The sequence below is a fragment of the Capra hircus genome, unplaced genomic scaffold, assembly GCF_001704415.2.
Source record: "Capra hircus breed San Clemente unplaced genomic scaffold, ASM170441v1, whole genome shotgun sequence".
NCBI lineage: Eukaryota > Metazoa > Chordata > Mammalia > Artiodactyla > Bovidae > Capra > Capra hircus.
The window spans coordinates 1,943-24,700 of NW_017218506.1; the positions used below are offsets into that span (position 1 = coordinate 1,943).

Consider the following 22,758-nt stretch of genomic DNA (forward strand, 5'->3'; position numbering starts at 1 on the left):
TCTTTCGAGGAGCAAGCGTCTTTTAATTTCATGACTCCAGTCACCATCTGCAGTGATTTTGGAGCCCAAGAAAATAAAATCTCTTACTGTTTCCATTGTTTCCCCATCTATTTGCCATGAAGTGATGGGAGCGGATGCCTTTTCACTCTCCTCTTCAGTGTGATATGCACCATGGGGGGAGAAAATGTACAAATCTTTTGATGTTCTTAACAGGTTTCCTCCTCTGTAAGATGGCGGTAGCCCTGTACCTGTGAAGATGGAGATGAGCGTCTATAGCACACAGACTTACTCCACGTGCAGTGCTCTCTGCTGTTAGGAGGTAAGTGCAGGAGTGAATGCAGGGGACTGGGCACACAGTGACACTGAAAACATTGCAGTCGCTGCTTGGAATTTGTAGAGAAGGTTTTCGGGACTTGTGCACAGCAGGACTTTGTTTTTTGTTTTAAACATTTCACAATTTAATGAGGCTCCCTCCCAGCAGAATGTGAAGTCGGAGAGGTGTGTGTGCATTCAGCCCAGGAGCAGGTCGGGAACTGCCTTTGGACAGAGGCCCACGAGCTGGGTCAGTCCTGCTGCGGAGAGGAGTTGTGCCTGTGTGTTCAGGGCCGTGGTGATGGCTCTGGTTTAGATCACAGTCACCTGGAGAGCTGCAACGTGCCCAGGCCTGCCCACAGAGATTCAAATTCATTCTGTCTGGGGTGAGGCCCTGGCATTGTTTTTGTTTTGGCTGTGTAAGTTCTCCAGATGACATGGATTTGCAGGCAGGGAGTGAGAACCACACACAGGCTCAGAGAGCTAGTGGAGCAAAGGCATTGAGCTGGGAGATGCAAGTGCTTGCCAGTGATGCAGTCACCTCACAAAGGAGGCTGGAAAGGGGCTTTTGACTACTGGCCAGGGACCTTGGGCTCCATCCTGGGAGCAGCGGGGAACTTCTGAATGGCCTTAAGCAAGAAAAGGAGGGGTCCTTTTTGCTGAAATCTCTACTAGAAGATGATCCCTCTAACAAAATGTCGTGCGTAGAGTGAAAGCAGTGAAGAACTGGAGCCGGCCAGATAGCAGGAAGTAGAGGTTTGGTTTGTGTATCCCTCCTGCATGTGCCCCTTAGCAGCGGTGCCTGTCCTTGTATTTGCCAGTTTCTTGTCTGTGTTCTGCCGGGCTGTCAGCTCCATTATGGCAGAGAGTATCTGTTAGGTCAGCATCTATCGTGTATGAGATACATAACAGATATTTATTCAGTGAACTGTGTAGAACTCTAAACTGGACACACAGCCTACTTCATCTTTTTATAGCAGTTCTCAAAATGTTATATCCCAGTTGCTCCTAAGGCAATAAATTGCTTTCTATCAACATGACTGTCCCACAGGGAGAATAGAAAGTTTGACATCATTGAAATGCTGCAGAAAATATGGAAGAGAGGCACAGTTCTTGAGGGATCAGCCTACTGTGTTCCCTGTTTGTCTGGCAAAGTAATAAGGCCACTTTCTCCTCAAAAAAAGTATATATAATGGCAGTTTCTCAAAAAATTAAAAATAGAATGCCTATATGATCCAGCAACCCCACTTTGGGTAAATACCTGACAGAACTGAAAGCAGAAAGATAACTATGCATTCATGTTCATGGCAGCATTCTTGACAAGAGCCCAAAGGTGGAAGCAATTCAAGTGTCCATCAGCAGATGGATGGATAAACACAACGTGGTCTACCCATCCAGTGAAATAGTATCTAGCCTTGAAAGGAGGGGAATTTGACAGATACTCCAATGTGGATGAACCTTGAGAGCATTAATGCTGTGTGAAATAAGCCCGACACAAAAAGCAGATACTGTATGATTCCACTTATATGAGGTATCTAAAGTAGTCAAACTCAGGCAGTAGAAATGATGGTTACTAGGGAATGCAGGGTAGAAAGACGTGGAGAGCTGTTGAATAGGTGCAAAGTTTGTTTTGCAAGACAACTAGCATTCCAAAAGCTGGTTGCACAACAGTGTCAGTGTCCTTAGTGAGCCATCCATGTCAAAACGGTTAAGATGATAAATTATAGCATGCATTTTTACCACATAAAAAATTTTAATGTAGAGGAACAGTAAATAAAAGGGTTATGAAAGTGAAGAGCAGGAGTGCGGCATATATATGAAACCTTTAACTTCCGTAGGTTTCCATGAGTAAAGAAAAAGTTTCAAGAAACAATGCTTCCATCTCCCTGAAGCCCTGAAGCTACAATTAACTTCGCCTTCAGAATCTCCTTAAAAGCTCTGACCTTTCATTGAGAAATTTGACCTGAGTTAAAGATTGCCTAACCTCCTTGGGGGGAACTCTAGACCAGTGTCTTATTAACCGCCCCTTGCTGACATCCAGCCCAGTTCAATCCTGCTTTCTCAGGTAACGAAGCGTAGAGAATGAGTGTAGAACGTGAGGAGACTGAGTCCTTGCTAGGAAACGTTCCCACACATGGGGGAGGGGTTCAAGTGCCCTGAGCTCCTTGTGACCGGACCGTCGTGACTCCCTTGCCTTGACTTCCTCCAGGTCCCGAGATCTCAAGCAGACATGCTGAGAGGCAGTAGTCAGCAAGTGAGGATGTGTATTTTTAATTTTTCTGTGCTGTCTTGCCTGTTCTTTGTTGACTGAGCCTTTTGATTCTTTAGGAAGACCCTTTTACTGTTGCAGTGGATTCCAATGAAATACTGACATTTACAGCAACATGGGGATGGACCTAGAGATTATCATACTAAGTGAGTAAGTCAGAAAGAGAAAAACAAATACTATATGATATCACTTATCTATGGAATCTAAAATGTGATGCAAATGAACCTATCTCTGAAACAGAAACAGACTCACAGACATAGAGAACAGACTGGGGTTGCCAGGAGGACAGGGTGAGAGGGGAAGGATTGGGAGTTTGGGGATTAGCAGATGCAAACTGCTGTATACAAATGGATAAACAACAAGGTCTTACCATAGAGCGCAGGGAACTATATTCAGCGTCCTGTGATAAGCCATCATGGGAAAGAATATGAAAAAGAATATTCATGTATAACTGAATCACTTGGTTATACAGCAGAAATTAACACAACATTGTAAATCAACTACAATAAAATTTTAAAAGGAACAATATATAAATAAATGGGTAGGATTTGTGTTCCAATAAAACTTTATGTACAAAAATATTAGTTAATACGTAAATCTTCATTCTGATCATTCAAAAAAGAAATGGAATTCCAAAAGGAAAAACAAGGATCTTGAAGTACCAGTTCTCGATAATTAGAGAATACCACTTACAATCCAGAATCAGTGGCCCATTGAGTTCTTGTTAACTGACTTTTAAAAAAGAATAATAAATAAAAAAGACCACCAGGTGGTAAAAATACAAGACCCAGAACCTTGATCATGTGCACTATGCAATGGGGGAAAACCAGTAGGAACCTCAGAGGTGTAGCTGTGGGTGATCACCTGTTCATATTTGGGGATCAGGTTTTGAGGGGAGATGGGGCTGTTTGCAGTGCAGCAGTGGGCTTCTGTGGAAGCTGAGAGCTGATATGAATGCAGTCACAGGTGAGGTGAGGCGCTTGCCTTCTGGTGTCCTGATTCCAAGGGGCAGTAGGACTGGGATGATCCACGTGCCATGGCATTTTCAGTAAGCAAATCTCTGGAACATATAGGGTTTTATCGTGAAATTGTAATAGACCCATAACTTTCCTGGTTAGGAAAACAGTGCATATGTATACATCAATAGAAAATATAAAAAAAGAGTAAAAAGAACAAACAGAAATCACTTAAGATCTTGCCATTCAGAAAGTAACACTGTCAGGAATTTTTTGTATCTATTTTCAGTCTTTTCTCTTCACATGTGATTTTTAAATAAAATTTGGATCAGGCTTTAGATCCCACAAGCTGTGCAGCATGACCAGAAAAAAAATAGTAAAGATAAAAATAAACGGACTTTAGATGTTGTTTTTATTTTTATTAATTTTTAGCTTGTTTTTTATTTTTTTTGGTCACACTGCACAGCTTATAGGATCTTGGTCCCTCCTGAACAGGGATTGAACCCAGGCCCTCAGCACTGAGACTACTAAGTCCGAACCACTGGACTGCCAAGGCATTCCCTCGATGTTATTTTTTAAATAACAGCTTTGTTCAGATACACTTTTTATACCATAAGTTCACCTAGTTTAAGTGTACAGTTTCCTGGGGTTTTTAAAATCATATTCACAGCTGTGCAGTGGTTACCACAGTCAATCTGAGAGAAGAATTTGTACCTCCCCAAGAAAAGCTGTGTACCCATTAATAGCCACCGCCTCTTCATTCCACCCCACTGGTTCCCCGATTCCCTCCATCCCAGCCCTCGTCCACCAAGACTTTACATTCTGTCTCTAGATTTGTGTATTCTGGACATCTCATGTCAAAGAAATCATACAATATGTGGTCTTCTGTGTCTTCAATTTAGCATAAAGCTTTGAAGGCTCATCCATGTTGTCTGTCTCAGAATTTCATTTTATTGACAACATCCCATTGTATGGATATATTAGGGTTTGTTTCTTGAGTCCTCAGTTGATAGACATTTGGATTGTTCTCCACTTATGGTCTGTTACGAGCCATGCTGCTATGAATGTTTGTGTGCAAGGATAACCGTTTGGAACCTCATCGTTTCTTCTGAGTTTGCAGAAAATTCTTACAATAACAGCCTCCACATCTCTCATTTCCTTAAAGTAAATTTTTTAGAAATAGAATTGCTGACTAAAAGGACCTTAAACTTTACAGCACTTTGTCAGATGGTGTCTAGAAGACTGGCATTTACTATCTCTATAATCACTTCAGTGTTGTGAACCTGTGTGTCTTTGGTGATTGTTATTTAATATCACGTGCTATAAAACAAGAGTCCATGGAGTCTGGAAAAGATGATATCCCTGCCATCAAAATGCTTATGTTCACATTTAGACCGAACAGGCAGATACAGATCCAAGGGTATTTTGTAGGCAAGGTTGTGTGCATTAGGTGGAGAGAAAACAAGACGGGTTAGATAAAGTGAACTTTTGCCTCCCCGGAGTGAGGTTCACACAGACATAGCCAGCTTTTTACACCTAAAAGTGGGGGTGGGGGGGCAGAGAAAGGTAATGGAACGAAACTCTGGGCCTAGAGACCCATTAGCCCAAAGTCCTAAATCCTCTGGATTGCAGAGTCAGACCCTTGACCCCGATGTCCAGAAGACTTAGACGTCAGCACCGTGTGACCTGGTGACTGTTGGGGCCCATCTGACCTGCATCCAGCTGCCTCCAAACCTGTGGTGTTTCATCATTTCTGTAGATTCCTTGGGACTTCTGAACAGCAGCTGGTTTTGGCTCTGTTTTTCATGCTTTTATATTCAGAAAAGTCCTACTTCAAGGCTATAAAATCAGGGAATTCCCTGGCAGTCCAGCAGTTAAAACTCCATGCTTCCACTCCAGGTAACCCGGGTTCAGCCCCTGATCGGGAGAATTAAGATCTCAGAAGCCACAGTCAGTTAGTTCAGTCGCTCAGTCGTGTCTGAACCCCATGGACTGCAGCATGCCAGCCCTCCTTGTCCATGACCACCTCCTGGAGTTTACTCAAACTCATGTCCATTGAGTCAGTGATGCCATCCAACCATCTCATCCTCTGTTGGCCCCTTCTCCTCCCGCCTTCATCTTTCCCAGCATCAGGGTCTTTTCCAGTGCGTCAATTCTTCACATCAGGTGGCCAAAATATTGGAGTTTCAGCTTTAGCATCAGTCCTTCCAGTGAATATTCAGGACTGATTACCTTTAGGATGGACTGGTTGGATCTCCTTGCAGTCCAAGGGACTCCCAAGAGTCTTCTCCAACACCACAGTTCAAAAGCGTCCATTCTTCTGTGCTCAGCTTTCTTTATAGTCCAGTTCTCACATCCATACATGACTACTGGAAAAACCATAGCCTTGCCTAGACGGATATTTGTTGGCAAAGTAATGTCTCTGATTTTTAATATGCTGTCTAGGTTGGTCATAACTTTTCTTTCAAAGAACAAGAGTCTTTTAATTTCATGGCTGCAGTCACCATCTGCAGTGATTTTGGAACCCCCCAAAAATAAAAGTCTGCCACTGTTTCCACTGTTTGCCATCTATTTGCCATGAAGTGATGGTACTGGATGCCATGATCTTCGTTTTCTGAATGTTGTGTTTTAAGCCAACTTTTTCACTCTCCTCTTTGACTTCCATCAAGAGGCTCTTGAGTTCTTCTTTGCTTTCTGCCATAAGGGTGGTGTCATCTGCTTATTTGAAGTTATTGATATTTCTCCCAGCAATCTTGATTCCAGTTTGTGCTTCCTCCAACCCAGTGTTTCTCATGATGTATTCTGCATATAAGGTAAATAAGCAGGGTGACAATATATAGCCTTGACGTACTCCTTTCCTGATTTGGAACCAGTCTGTTGTTCCATGTCCAGTTCTATATGTTGCTTCTTGACCTGCATACAGATTTCTCAGGAGGCAGGTCTGGTGGTCTGGTATTCCCATCTTTTTAAGAATTTAGGTTCAGCCCCTGATTGGAGAACTAAGATCCCACAAGCCACAGTATAGCCAATAAAAGCTACATATTTTAAAAAGTTACACTATAAAATCAGCAAGGACTTCAGTTTAAATGGCTGAACAAGGGGGAAAGTAGTCTGGCCTCCTCAGCCTTTCCCCATGGACGGTGACATTGGCATGTTTTCATTCCCAACATAACCACCAAATTCCACACAAAAGAACTGACTAATCCTGATCTGGAAAGGGCATTCATTTGTAAAAGTGGAGATGGGAAAGTTGTAGCAGCTCTTTTAGCAAGCCTCGTTTAAGCGATTGTTAATGCAGAGGCTGTTTACAGGGCCGCTGTTTTTTTTGTTGTTGTGGTTGTTTTAACTACTGAGACTCAGACTTTTGAGACTGATCCGTACTGCATTGCAGATTGCATTTTCTAACATGTCACACCCACTTTTATTACCTAACTCTTTCTCTGCCTGGCTCAGATGGTAAAGAAACTGCCTGCAACATGGAAGTGTTCTATCCCTGGCTTGGGAAGATCCCCTGGAAAAGGGAAAGGCTACCCACTCCAGTATTCTGGCCTGGAGAATTCCATGGACTGTATAGTCTCTGGGGTCACAAAGAGTCAGACAAGACTGAGCAACTTTCTTCTTCTTTTTCTCTGCCTAGGTAACTGGCAGAGAGCACGGTGCATGTATGATGGAGCTACGCCTGGCAAACGCAAGCTTGAGAACATGGAAAGCCCTTTTTTCTTGGCAGCTCTAACCATGTCTGACAAGAACCAGATAGCGGCCAGAGTTTCCCTTATCGAGCAGCTGATGTCTCAAAGGAATTTTGAGAATCTCAGCCATCACCTCACTGTGTTGGAAACTCTGCATGTGACTCCAGAGCACCTTCAGGAGACGGGGGGTGGTCAGGGCGGTGTACAGAGTCCTCAAAAACTGCCCCACAGCGGCTCTGAAGCAGAAAGCCAAGTGTCTGCTGTCAGAATGGAAAGTGTTGTATAAGGATAATCTCTGCAAGCCAGAGGGCAGCCCTAAACGATTTCCTCTGGGTGGAAGTCAAGAAGAAAATCGAGGACTTCCTCCTGACCCAAATCAGGAGGAGGAGGTACGGGGTGGCTCCAGGTATAATTCTCTGTTCACATCCCAAGATGTGGTGGGAGCTGTTGAAACGATCATGCCGGAGGATAGCTGCGGCAGAGCGGAGCCTAAGGCAGTGCCTCTGAGCGCCCGGGACCCTCAATCCACCAACCTGGCAGCGAGTGGGCAGCCGGACCCCATAGTGCCCATGAGAGCCAGATGCACAGAGCTGCTGTACGAAGCTCTAACTGCCTCCTCCCCAGGCCAGCCCAGAGCCCACCTGTGGCCCAACTTGGCACAATAAATTGAAGCACACGTTTTTGCCCTTCACCCCAAGAACCTCCAAAAATACAAAACATGCATCCTCAGCAAAGTGGCCAATCTAAGGAACCCCCGCAATTCTCACTTACAGCAGAACTTGCTCTCTGGGGCCATGTCTCCAAGGGAATTTGCTGACATGACCACCATGGAGATGGCCAGCCAGGAACTGAAGCAGTTGAGGGCCTCCTACACGAAATCTGCCTTACGGGAACGTTACCTACCCCAAGTGGTGGAGGGCACGCTGACGAGGAAAATAAAATGCGAGCGCTGTGAGAAATTCAACTGCCGGGTCACTGTGATCCCCAGAGGGACACTCTTCCTTCCAAGTTGGGTGCGGAATCCAGGCCAAGATGAAGAAATGATGACCTATGTCATCTGCAATGAATGTGGGGAGCAGTGGTATCATAGCAAGTGGGTGTGCTTGTGATTATAAATAAATGTTCTTTTAACAGCAGATAACTGAAGTGATATCTTTTATTTGTACCACCTTTTTATGCTTGCCTTTTAAATCTTATACATACTATTCTTTTCTTAATTGAGGTATAGTTAATTTATAATGTTTTACTAGTCTGAAGTGTATGGCAAAGTGATTCAGTTCAGTTCAGTTGCTCAGTCGTGTTTGACTCTTTGTGACCCCATGAACTGCACCATGCTAGGCTTCCCTGTCCATCACCAACTCCCGGAGTTTACTCAAACTCATGTCCATTGAGTCGGTGATGCCATCCAACCATCTCATCCTCTGTTATCCCCTTCTCCTCCCGCCTTCAATCTTTCCCAGCATTGGGGTCTTTTCAAATGAGTCAGCTCTTCCCATCAGGTGGCCAAAGTACTGGAGTTTCACCTTCAACATCAGTCCTTCCAATGAACACTCAATACTGATCTCCTTTATGATGGACTAGTTTGATCTCCTTGCAGTCCAAGGGACTCTCAAGAGTCTTCTCCAACACCACAGTTCAAAAGCATCAATTCTTCGCCACTTAGCTTTCTTTATAGTCCAACTCTCACATCCATACATGACAACTGGAAAAACCATAGCATTGACTAGACACACCTTTGTTGGCAAAGTAATATCTCTGCTTTTTAATATGCTGTCTAGGTTGGTCATAACTTCATTCCAAGGGGTATGCATCTTTTAATTTCATGGCTGCAGTCACCATCTGCAGTGATTTTGGAACCCCCTCAAAATAAAATCTGCCACTGTTTCCACTGTTGCCCCATCTATTTGCCATGAAGTGATGGGACCAGATGCCATGATCTTAGTTTTCTGGATGTTGAGTTTTAAGCCAACTTTTTTCACTCTCCTCTTTCACTTTCATCAAGAGGCTCTTTAGTTTTTCTTCACTTTCTACCATAAGGGTGGTGTCATCTGCATATCTGAGGTTATTGATATTTCTTCCGGCAATCTTGATTCCAGCTTGTGCTTCATCTAGCCCAGCATTTCTCATGATGTACTCTGCATATAAGTTAAATAAGCAGGGTGACAATATACAGCCTTGATGTACTCCTTTTCCTGTTTGGAACCCATCCGTTGTTCCATGTCCAGTTCTAACTGTTGCGTCCTGACCTGCATACAGATTTCTCAAGAGGCAGGTCAGGTGGTCTGGTATTCCCATCTCTTTAAGAATTTTCCAGTTTATTGTAATCTACACAATCAAAGGCTTTGGCATAGTCAATAAAGCAGAAATAGAGGTTTTCCTGGAACTCTCTTGCTTTTTCGATGATCCAGTGGATGTTGGCAATTTGATCTGTTTCCGCTGCCTTTTCTAAAACCAGCTTGAACATCTGGAAGTTCACAGTTCATGTATTGTTGAAGCCTGGCTTGGAGAACTTTGAGCATTACTTTGCTAGCGTGTGAGATGAGTGCAATTGTGGTAGTTTGAGCATTCTTTTTGCCTTGGGGGAGGGGAGTAGTTTGACCACCCCCACCCCGGGACAATTACATCTGTATCTTTGGAATGCATGGAGGAGGAAATGGCAACCCACCGCAGTATTCTCGCCAGGAGAATCCCATGGACAGAGGAGCCTGGCGGGCTACAGTCTGTGAACTCAGAAAGAGTCAGACATGACTGAGCGACCAACACTTTGACTTTTTACTGTGGGGATGCAGCCCCAGCATCACCATTTCTGTTTTCTTTCTTCAAGTTACTTGAAGTTGCAATCAGAGTTCCAAAGGCTTGCACTTGATCCTTTTGTCACCTTTAACAAAAGTGTTATTTTGTACACTCACAGTTGAGGAAATGTCCACAGAGGTCCTGTGGCTCACCTCGGCAACACAACCGTAAATAGTCACACTCGAACTGTGGCTAGATTTTCTTCCTTCCAATTCCCTGTCTGAGACGGCTTCCATACTGACTCCTGAGAAATACAGCCCTGGAGATGTGGGGCTAAAGAATAGTGCCTTCAAGCTCCCACATCGGCGGATGGGAGCTTTGTTGTTTTCCATTCTCTTTTCTCTTTCCACTTTACAGGTCTCCCTTGAGCCCTGAAAGTTCCCCTATTAATTCCAGCGAGAATTTTGTTTCCAGCCCTCTTGCTCAGTCGTAGGAGTCCCACATTGTTTTTCCTCCACACAATTTCTCCAGGGTACATAAACTCTTTAGGACATTTGGTTATTGATGTTAGGGAGTCTTCATGTTTTCACGGGCATGTGTTTAGATCTGTAGGGGAGTAAAAAAAAAACCCTAGACTCTCTAACTGGGACCCTGCAAATTAGAACTGTGGAAAGACAGAGGAACCAGAGAGGAGTCAAGTTTATTTACATGTGCAGCACCTATACCTGCAGGAGAAACTCAGTGATGAGTAACTCAAATGGATGGTTAGAACTTGGGCTTAGACAACATTTTAAGAAAGAACAGTCCATTTGTAGAGAAGGACCAAGGAATTGAAGTCGCTTGGTCATGTCCCACTCTTTGTGACCCCATGGACTGTAGCCTGCGAGGATCCTCCGTTGTCCATGGGATTTTCCAGGCAAGAGTACTGGAGTGAGTTGCCATTTCCTTCTCCAGGGTTCTTCCTGGCCCAAGGATCGAACCCTGGTCTCCAGCATTGTAGGCAGACGCTTTACTGTCTGAGCCATGAGAGCAGAAACAACAAATTTCAGTGAAATTCCAACTAATACCAAGGGAAATGGCTGTAGGCTTTTAGGGGCAGCAGGCTGTGGGAAGGTCCTTTAGCTGGGGAACTGACGGACGATATGGGTCGTCTAGTATGGTTTGTGTAGACTACTCTCTGTGCCATGCTGCCTCCAGTGATCGGGTGCTTATCCCCTGGTAGGGAATTCACAAGGGGAATTTTGGTGCTGCTTTCAGGCAGTTGGGGAGGGCAGAGAGCTCAGCCGTGTTTCCTCTTTTTTGTGTGCTTTCAGTTCCAGTGATCCTTCTGCCCTTGTATTTTGAGGGTGGCACGCTCCAAACCCCTTTAGGTCTGAAGTTCCGATTCTGCTTTTGTAAAAACTGGCATTAACCTCTTAGAGGAAGTCTGTTACCTCAGTCTTTGACTCTCCCGATGTTTGTCTCCTCAATGAAAAGGGAATCACTTTCGTGAGGCTTTTGTAAACAGTGTGGAACCAACCTGTATAATATTAAAATACAACAGTCCTGTGTGATTACAGCTGATTTTTTTTAGAAGTTCATAGAATTTTACTTTATCATTTTCACTATAGTGTGTAACTTACCTCCAAACCTATAGATTTTCACCAGTTCTTCTTTCTTTACTCTCCTAAGTCCCTTTGGCAGAGCTCTGAAGTCTCCACGGACTATACAGTTTACCTGCCTCATAACAGAATTTCCCGAAATGTGCAGAACACACAAAGCAAATATATTTGTGTTTTCAAACGGTTTTAAAGAAAGCAGCTTGAGGCCCTCTGGGAGGAATTCTGTTTTGATATCTTTCTCCCGGAAGCTTTCTAGCACTGCCTATTGTGATGTAACAGTCTTTTAAGAAGAGCTCTGCACAGCCAACTAGAACTTCAAGTTTCACCAAGTGTGGTTCAAAACTATTCAGTGGTTAGAAAAGAGCACAGCATGTGAAACCCGCGTGTGATCAGTTCACGTCAGGGTTTGTCTTTTGGTTGGGGGCTTTTGGGGTGTGTTTTAGAGGGTAGGATTTTGTATGTTTATTTTTTATTTTGGTGTTTTTTATTTGTACCAGAATTTTGCAAACTGTGCAAATGAATGGAAGCACTCAAAATGGAAATTCCTTTATTCTCCAAGATCTAAAATCTGAGTTGTCTTCCTCATTTTGTATCAACTTTGTCAGTGAGTTGTAACTATAGATAGAAAAATAGTAATCTGGTTTTTTTTCTTTTAGTCAGTGAGAGAGCATTACATTTCCTAAGTTTATGGCCTTCCCTGTTGACTCAGACAGTAAAGAATCTGCCTGCAATGTGGGAGACCCAGGTTTGATCCCTGGGTCAGGAAGATCCCTTGGAGACGGGAATCGCACCCCACTCCAGTATTCTTGCCTGGAGAATCCCATGGATAGAGGGATAGAGGAGCCTAGCAGGCTACAGTCCATGGGGTCACAAAGAGTCAGACAAAACGGAGCAACAGACATATGTATATGCATGTCTTCTTCATTTGGTATCAGCTTTGTCAGTGAGTGTTGCAACTATAGATAGAAAAATAGTAACCAGTTTTCATTTTCTTTTAGTCAATAAGAGAGCATTACATTTTCCAAGTATAGATAAGAGTTCCTTTACATCCTATGCTTATCTCCTGAAAAGAAGGGGGTTTTCTTTTAAAGCACTCATGGAGTAAAGGAGCTCTCATTTCCGTTAAAATAATTTTTACAAGGACAGTAATGGATGGGAGGGTGTCTGACACAGACAGGGCACAGGCAGAGTCGGTTGGAGCTGAGGCACAGTAGGAGGAAGGGGATGAAGGATTCAGGAGATGCCAGGCTCATGAGGGCCCTGGGGAGTCATGATGAGGACTTTGGAATTTTTGCCAAGCTTGATAGGAAGCCATGGTAGCTGAGGGTGGGTAGTGATGCAATTTGAATGACCTCAGGGAGCATCTCTCTGGCTGCTGTGTGAAGGCAGATGAGGAGGGAAGCAAGGACAGAGGCAGGGGCCCCAGTGTCATTTAACTGGTTTCTAGAAAGAGTGCACAAAGACTGCACTCCCTGCATCCTTACAGTTGATGGAGTCCTCGGTGATGGGATTGAGGACACGCTACCCCATCTGGCACTTTGGCATAGTGAATATTTTAAGCTGAAGGAATCTGAGAAATGGCAGGTGCAGGAAAGTCTCTTGCTTTTTGCCTGTAGAAAAATTTAATCAGATAGGTGAGAAAATGAAGAAGCAAAGGAGACACAATAATAATAGTTTCAGTTCAGTTCAGTTGCTCAGTCATATCCAGCTCTCTGCGACCCCATGGACTGCAGCGCACCAAGCTTCTGTGTCCATCACCAACTCCCAGAACTTGCTCAAACTCATGTCCATCGAGTTGGTGATGCCATCCAACGATAATAATAATAATAGTTTAGTCATTAAGAAATGTCAAGGACCTTTAGTTCGTCCTCAAGAGCTCTAGATAATATTCTGAGCTATATCCTTTGAGTTGTTTCATAGATACTAAAACCCTCACCATGTGCAAGAATGTAACTATACAATGGCCAGGCTGTAGTCATGACATAGGCTGCCACGGTTCTGAGAACTGGCCTCAAAGAAATGGGAACAAACCAACCTTGGGAGCTGAAGAGTAACTGTACTTAAAACAATCAAGATTAACACTGATCAGACCACCGCATGGTCAATTCCAAGACAGGACTGTCAGAGTTGACTATGTTGTTTCTACGGTAGCCCCTCCCTCCATCTAGACACCCCTGAAACTCCCCTATGAGCGCTCTTGCCTACTGATTGTCAGTGAGGAGTCGGCCTGTGGACATGAGTGCACCCTGTCCTCTGAAATAAAGCAAACTTCCTTCCCACCAATCTTGCCTCTTAAGGATTGGCTTTTGAGTGGTGGGCAGTTGGACCTAACATGGATGTGGGACTGTACTTAGTGACTGGTGTCTGATGAAAGATTATGGTGGGAGTGATGGAGAGTAACTTCTGAGATTAGGGCATAGGAGGCACTATAATCTCCTCTTTGTTCTCTGTCTTTTGTAACTCTTGATATGTAGGAAGTCAGCTGGCACCTCATAAGGATACCCAAGTACAAGGCGAGGAGCCCATGGCCATGTGAGCACACCATCTTGAAAGAAGATCCTCCAGTTGGAGTCAAGCCTTTTGACGACTGCAGCCTTGGCCAACAACTCAACTGTAACCTGGTGAAAAACCCCAGGCCCCATTTAGGTACACTGCCCTTGAATTTCCCATTCACAGAAACTGTGAGACAATAAATGTTGTTTTAAACCACTAAGCTTTGCAGTATTTTGTTGAATAGCAATAGATAACTGTAATATATGTGGGGACCAGAAATTTAACAAAGGGAAAACTTGAAAGATAAGGTGATGATCTTTGTAAAGGTATTTGCTGCTTTGGTGTTTTGATTTTTAATTTGTATTCATCGAATCTGAGAAACTATAGACTATTATTATGTACACAAGGGGAAAAATGCTGCCAGGTAAACTAAATTATTGCTCATTATCTTAAAAATTATTTTGTGCAATTGTGTGATAATTCTGAGCATGAATTGGTTGGGGTTATCGTTAAAGAATTCAGGCAGCAATGCCCTGCTTTGCTCGCTACTGCCCTCAGATCAAAGCTCAAATTCCTTCCCCAGGCATGCAGGGCTCCTCACAGAGTCCGCGCTGCCTGTGAGCATGGCAAGCTGAACACGTAGACTCGGCATCCTCCGAAGCCCTCCACCAATGACTGCCAGGAGCACAGATACCCCAGCTCCTGTGCCTCAGGGGGGGTAATTCTAAGGCTTGGGCCCTGCTGTCTCTAGAACTCCCCAGCAGAATTCAATCACAATGGTAACTTATTTATATAACATGTCTTTCCCTTCTCTGTCCTACTAGAACTAGAACTTTGGGGACAACCTCCCAAATAAACCGTGCACACTTGAATTCTGGTTTCAGAGTCTGATTCTGAGAGAATGAAACCTAAAGAGGAAGGGCTTGGGAGAATGGAGCACCAGGAAGTCCCCACTTATTCTACACACATACCTTGATGGTGCTGGGCAAGCATCAAGCTCAACAGGCTCACTGGTGATAACATGTGAGAAAGTACTATGTAAGATCGTCAGCTCCTATGTATTCAATTTTTCTTGAGAAACAAACTTGAAATATTGGAATGTTACTGTTGTTAGGGCAGAAGACCAAACCCAATGCAGTTCTTGAGGAATCATCTAATTTCAATTTTCTCTATCCCACTGTCTGTCAAAGAGACCCAACACTTATGTCTTAGGATTGAAGAGACAGTTGTCTGAAATCACACTGAAAAAGTGTTGACACATAGTGTTTCAACAAAATTAGCTGAATGCCAATCTGATTTATGAAGACTGGATAATATACTTATTCATTTTAATGTTTACTTAACCTTAGATTATGTACATAAATTACATATAAATTGGACTTTAACACCCTTTAAACCAATGAAACTATTGAAACAAGACTGCTCAGAAATGATTTCTATCCTGTAGTTGGGCATTTCATGGTCACCATTTCCTAGAAACACTCAGCTCTTGAGTTTTGGGTATATTCCCACAAACCCTGGTTTTAAGAATAAAGAAAGGAATGATATACCAACCACTCACAAATCATTAAAATCATGTTTAAATATAAGATCCAGTCCATAAAACCAAGACCAACAGACTCATAAATCAGACTTCCTGCGGCAGGCTGAATAATGACCCCCCAAAAAGTTGGTCATGTCATAATCCCTGGAACCTGGAAATGTTACCTTATGGAACAAAACGGAAATTTCATCTGTGCTCTTATGCATCTTAAGACAGGGAGGTCACCCTGTATTTTCTGGGTGGGCCAGGTATAATCAAAGGGTTCTTTTTAGAGGGAGGAACATGATTAAGAGTCAGAGAAAAGACAAAGGGACAAAGGAAGAAGAGACGCAGTGATGTGCCTACAAGCCAAGGACTGTTGGAGCCCCTATAAGTCTAAGAGACAAGGAATGGATTCTCCCATGGAGCCTACAGAAGGAACAAACCGTGCCAACAGCTTAGTTCTAGCCCCATAAGACAAATTGTGGACTTCCAACCTCCAGAACTCTAGGAAAGTCAATGTATATCCCTGCTCCCACCCCTGCCCGACGCTGCAAGGCTTGTGGGATCTTAGTTCCCCGGCCAGGGGTCGAACTGATTTCATCTTAGTTCCCTGTGCCCTCGGCAATAGAAGCAAGGAGTCCTAACCACGAGACCACCAGGGAAATCCCAAATTTACGCTATTTTAAGCTCTAATTTTGTGGAAAATTGTGACAGTGGCACTTCCTCACCAGGGCTCTGAGAAGAATCAATTCTCAAACAGGGTGTAGTTTGCAGAAAGCAGGCCTCTGTCCATGAATACATGAACTCAGTAATTCCTTTATCGCTCACATTATTGTTACTTGAACTCAATAGAGAAAAAAATGTATATTGCAGAAATATAAGAAGGGAGTTGTACCACACATCAAACTCAAGAACAGCAAAGTTAATAGCATATTTATCTTATGTGGCCAAGGCAGAAAGGTACCAGTATCAGGACCTGGAATGCTGGAGATGGAGTTCAGATCAGTAAGTGTTCTAGACTAACACCATGCGATAGAAATATAATTCTAGCAGCCATATTGTTTTAATTGTGAAAGAAACAGGTGGAATTAATTTTAGTAATATATTTTATCTAATGTAGTATATGCACAACATTATCAACATGTATTCAATATGAAATGATTGGTGAGATGCTTTATGTTCTTTGTTTATTAGAAAGTCTTCAAAATCCAATGTATATTTTGCAATCACAGCACATCACAACTTGGACTGGTTATGTTTCAGGTACTCAACAGCTACATGGGGCTAGTGACTACTGTATTTACTGTATTGGACAAAGCAGACTGAGAGCATCTAAATAGTCCCAAAGCCCAAATGGCATTAAAACACATGGAGGTCACATAGGGAAATAGTCAATATTTTATAAGAACTCTGTATGGTGTGTCAGCTACAAAAATACCGAATCACTATGTTGTACACTTGAAAATAATCCTGTAAGTCAAAGATACTTAGAATATTCGTTTCAAGTAGCATACAAGATAAAAGTAAAGGGTTTATGCCAAATTCTGATGCTGAAGATTGAAAAAAAATTCATGCTCTTGAGGATTTATTCACTTGATGACTGTTAATTGACTACTAATACACTAATCACCATTTAAGAGGCATATAATTTTCTAGGTCACTGAAATTATGGTACGGTGTCTCAATTAAAAAATACAACAACAGGTGCTTATCTTAGAAATCCCTATAAAGCAGTCAGTTTTTACTAAAAGTCGTAAAACCTCAGGAAATAACCAGTGGACACGCTCTTGTGCTACAAGCACCTTGCCTTTCCTGTAAACATCCTGTCTGTAACCTGGGGGCTGGAGGTGATTACACCTGGTCCCTGGGCAGTTCCTGAAAATCTGAGCGTGAGACGTTTCCAAGCATGTTGCACAGATAATGAGCATACCAGCTCGTGAACCTGAGACCACAGACAGAAACCACGGTTCACATCTTTAAAACTGTGAAATTGCAGAATCCTGACGTCAAGCCTCCATTGTAATATTCTTGGGTTTAACTTGGGAGCTTTTCGACTGCTGATTTAATTTGGTAGCCCTCTGAAACTGAGGCTCCTGGAGGTCTGTTTGTCCACTGCTAGAACAACTATTAGTCTCATCTCCAAATAGCACTTGATGTTTCTTAAGTGGGCTTTCTAGTGGTGCCAGAACCTCCAGCATTCCAGCAAATGTGATCATGAGCAAATTGCATCTCCTTACATTTTTATCACGAAAAGGAAATTGACACTTGTGATCATACATTCTAAGAACCGGGTCTGAAGCTTATTCTATTTGAACTTCAAAATCCCTTAATATTGTGACTGATGCTGATGAAAGATTTTTCCTGTAAGTCAAACAAAGATAGCTAGGCTCGCCTTTAAGAAGCCCATTCCAAACCAAGGCTCTCAGCCAGCTCTCCACAGAAACTGTTGACTAAAAAAACTAATAGTGCAGAGGTCCTCACTCAGCTGGAGACAACTGTGCAAAACCCCCAGCCCCATATCAGTACTTTGGGCAATGTCTGGACCCAGTTCTGATGGTCACAACCTAGGGAAATTGCTACTGATCTAGTGTGCAGAGGTTACAGAGGCTGCTAAGAATCCTACAGTACATAGGACCGCTCTCTAACCACCCTGAACAAATAATTGTCCCGCCCAGCCCAACAGTGCTCAATAGTGCCACAGTAGAGAAAGAAACTAGGGTATGCCTTGGAAAGCAGGAGAACCAGGAATACTTCTTCAGTGAGTGATTCCCAAAAGGCTGTCCTAGGGCTTCCCAGGTGGCTCAAAAAGTAAAAGGTGAAGAACTCGCCTGCCAATGCAGGAGATGTGGGTTCGATTCCTGGGTGAGGAAGACCCCCTGGAGAAGGAAATGGCAACCCACTCTGGTATTCTCGCCAAGAAAATTCCATGTACAGAGGAGCCTGCGGGGCTACAGTCCATGGGGTCCCAAACAGTCAGACATGACTGGGCGATTAAACAACAGCAGCAGCGCAGCACTGAGGAAGAGCAGGGACTCCAGACCAGATGGCCTGGGTTTCAACGCTGGTGTCCTCATTTACTGACTGTGCGTCTTGGGGCAAGCTACTAGACCTCTCTGTGCCTCCTTTTTCTCTTCTACAACTCGAGGATTATAATAACAGTATCTTCCAGGGAGAGCCCTTACAGGCTGTAAATGGGTTCATAAGTCTCACGTGTTTAGGACAGTGCCAGGCCTACATGATGCACTATATGTGTCTATTTATTAGGTGGCTTTGCGGATCAACCCCATGCCCGAGGCCAGGGGAGGCAGCCGGAAGGAGAGAGCCCACGTCCAAGGCGTGGTGGCTGCGCAGGTGCAGGAGGGCCTAGAGGAGCCATCCCATGTTGAAGGTCAGGAAGTGCAGCAGTGAGGAGATACCCTTCGTCCAAGGTAAGGAGCAGTGGCTGCACTTTGCTGGAACAGCCGGGAAGAGATACCCCACGCCCAAGGTAAGAGAAACCCAAGTAAGATGGTAGGTGCTGCAAGAGGGCATCAGAGGGTAGACACACTGACACCATACTCACAGAAAACTAGTCAATCTAATCACACTAGGACCACAGCCTTGTCTAACTCAATGAAACCAAGCCATTCCTGCAGGGCAACCCAAGATGGGCGGGTCATGGTGGAGAGGTCTGACAGAATGTGGTCCACTGGAGAAGGGAATGGTAAGCCACTTCAGTATTCTTGCCTTGAGAACCCCATGAACAGTATGAAAAGGCAAAATGATAGGATACTGAAAGAGGAACTCCCCAGGTCTGTAGGTGCCCAACACACTACTGGAGATCAGTGGATAAATAACTCCAGAAAGAATGAAGGGATGGAGCCAAAGCAAAAACAATACCCAGCTGTGGATGTGACTGGTGATAGAAGCAAGGTCCCATGCTGTAAACACTGCATAGGAACCTGGAATGTCAGGTCCATGAATCAAGGCAAATTGGAAGTGCTCAAACAGGAGATGGCAAGAGTGAACGTCAACATTCTAGGAATCAGCGAACTAAAATGGACTGGAATGGGTGAATTTAACTCAGATGACCATTATATCTACTACTGTGGGCAGGAATCCCTCAGAAGAAATGGAGTAGCCATCATGGTCAACAGAAGAGTCCGAAATGCAGTACTTGGATGCAGTCTCAAAAATGACAGAATGATCTCTGTTCATTTCCAAGGCAAATCATTCAAATCATGGTAATCCAAGTTTATTCCCCAACCAGTAATGCGGAAGAAGCTGAAGTTGAACGGTTCTATGAAGACCTACAAGACCTTTTAGAACTAACACCCAAAAAAGATGTCCTTTTCATTATAGGGGACTGGAATGCAAAAGTAGGAAGTCAAGAAACACCTGGAGTAACAGGCAAATTTGGCCTTGGAGTACAGAATGAAGCAGGGCAAAGACTAATAGAGTTTTGCCAAGAAAATGCACTGGTCATAGCAAACACCCTCTTCCAACAACAGAAGAGAAGACTCTACACATGGACATGACCAGATGGTCAACACTGAAATCAATACTGAAATCAGATTGATTATAATCTTTGCAGCAAAGATGGAGAAGCTCTATACAGTCAACAAAAACAAGACCAGGAGCTGACTGTGGCTCAGATCATGAACTCCTTATTGCCAAATTCAGACTTAAATTGAAGAAAGTAGGGAAAACCACTAGACCATTCAGGTATGACCTAAATCAAATCCATTATGATTATACAGTGGAAGTGAGAAATAGATTTAAGGGTCTAGATCTGATAGATAGATTGCCTGATGAACTATGGAATGAGGTTCATGACATTGTACAGGAGACAGGGATCAAGACCAACCCCATGGAAAAGAAATGCAAAATAGCAAAATGGCTGTCTGAGGAGGCCTTACACATAGCTGTGGAAAGAAGAGAGGTGAAAAACAAAGGAGAAAAGGAAAGATATAAGCATCTGAATGCAGAGTTCCAAAGAATAGCAAGAAGAGATAAGAAAGCCTTCTTCAGTGATCAGTGCAAAGAAATAGAGGAAAAGAACAGAATGGGAAAGACTAGAGATCTCTTCAAGAAAATTAGAGATACCAAGGGAACATTTCATGTAAAGATGGGCTTGATAAAGGACAGAAATGGTATGGACCTAACAGAAGAAGAAGATATTAAGAAGAGGTGGCAAGAATACACAGAAGAACTGTGCAAAAAAAATCTTCACAACCCAGATAATCACAATGGTGTGATCACTCATCTAGAGCCAGACATCCTGGAATGTGAAGTCAAGTGGGCCTTAGAAAGCATCACCATGAACCAAGATAGTGGAGGTGATGGAATTCCAGCTGAGCTATTTCAAATCCTAAAAGATGATGCTGTGAACGTGCTGCCCTCAATATGCCAGCAAATTGGGAAGACTCAGCAGTGGCCACAGGACTGGAAAAGGTCAGTTTTCATTCCAATCCCAAAGAAAGGCAGTGCCAAAGAATGCTCAAACTACCGCACAATTGCACTCATCTCACATGCTAGTAAAGTAATGCTCAAAATTCTCCAAGCCAGGCTTCAGCAATACACGAACCACGAACTTCCTGATGTATAAGCTGGTTTTAGAAAAGGCAGAGGAAACAGAGATCAAATTGCCAACATCCACTGGATCTTGGAAAAAGCAACAGAGTTCCAACTATTTCTGCTTTATTGACTAGGCCAAAGCCTTTGACTGTGTGGATCACAATAAACTGTGGAAAATTCTGAAAGAGATGGGAATACCAGACCACCTAACCTGCCTCTTGAGAAATCTGTATGCAGGTCAGGACGCAACAGTTAGAACTGGACATGGAACAACAGACTGGTTCCAAATAGGAAAAGGAGTACGTCAAGGCTGTATATTGTCACCCTGCTTATTTAACATATATGCAGAGTACATCATGAGAAACGCTGGACTGGAAGAAACACAAGCTGGAATCAAGATTGCTGGGAGAAATATCAATAACCTCAGCTATGCAGATGACACCACCCATATGGCAGAAAGTGAAGAGGAACTAAAAAGCCTCTTGATGAAAGTGAAAGAGGAGAGTGAAAAACTTGGCTTAAAGCTCCACATTCAGAAAACGAAGATCATGGCATCCAGTCCTCTCACTTCATGGGAAATAGATGGGTAAACAGTGGAAACAGTGTCAGACTTTATTTTGGGGGGCTCCAAAATCACTGCAGATGGTGACTGCAGCCATGAAATTAAAAGACCCTTACTCCTTGGAAGAAAAGTTATGAGCAATCTAGATAGCATATTCAAAAGCAGAGACATTACTTTGCCGACTAAGGTCCATCTAGTCAAGGCTATGGTTTTTCCAGTGGTCATGTATGGATGTGACAGTTGGACTGTGAAGAAAGCTGAGCACCGAAGAATTGATGCTTTTGAATTGTGGTGTTGGAAAAGACTCTTGAGAGTCCCTTGGACTGCAAGGAGATCCAACCAGTCCATTCTGAAGGAGATCAGCCCTGGGATTTCTTTGGAAGGAATGATGCTAAAGCTGAAACTCCAGTACTTTGGAAACTCATGAGAAGAGTTGACTTATTGGAAAAGACTCTGATGCTGGGAGGGATTGTGGGCAGGAGAAGAAGGGGACGACAGAGGATGAGATGGCTGGATGGCATCACGGACTCGATGGACGTGAGTCTGAGTGAACTCCGGGAGTTGGTGATCGACAGGGAGGCCTGGCATGCTGCGATTCATGGGGTCTCAAAGAGTCCGACACGACTGAGCGACTGAACTGAACTTGCTGATCTCTGGAAAAATAAGTTCAGGCCTTTGAAAAGTTTGTGAGAAGTAAAGAAACAGCTTCAGACGCTGAATTGCCAGGGCAAGAAGAGTCAATTTCATCTGACAATCCCGGCCTTTCTCTCAGTTCATCAACATTAATCATAAAGGCATTGAGTAGAGGGCCCCCCAGCCCCTCACGGCGGGAGCAGTAAACCCTCACCATGGATCCTCCTCTGGTTTTCTCCCTCCTTCCGCAGCAAAACTAGCCACTGACCATCAGTTGGGCCCCTTCCAATAAAGTGGAAAACACAGGACGGTACAAGCACGGAACACAGCCACCCACAGACACGCACGCCGGCCCAACAGTGGATGTCTGCAGCCCACCGAGTCCGCACACACCGGTGGGTCCCTCTGCCTAAGGATGCAGCCAGGTGG

At 43.7% G+C, this 22,758-nt stretch overlaps 1 protein-coding gene across 1 annotated transcript; it reads left to right on the forward strand.

The window, feature by feature from the left end:
- The first annotated feature begins 216 nt into the window (after positions 1–216).
- Positions 217–8,378, forward strand: LOC102186952 (transcription elongation factor A N-terminal and central domain-containing protein). The gene is given in 4 exon segments (XM_018045643.1): positions 217–319; positions 2,641–2,727; positions 7,175–7,410; positions 7,412–8,378. Coding segments are annotated over 3 exon segments (1,191 nt in total). The 5' UTR covers positions 217–319; positions 2,641–2,696; the 3' UTR covers positions 8,336–8,378.
- Positions 8,379–22,758: the final 14,380 nt, after the last annotated feature.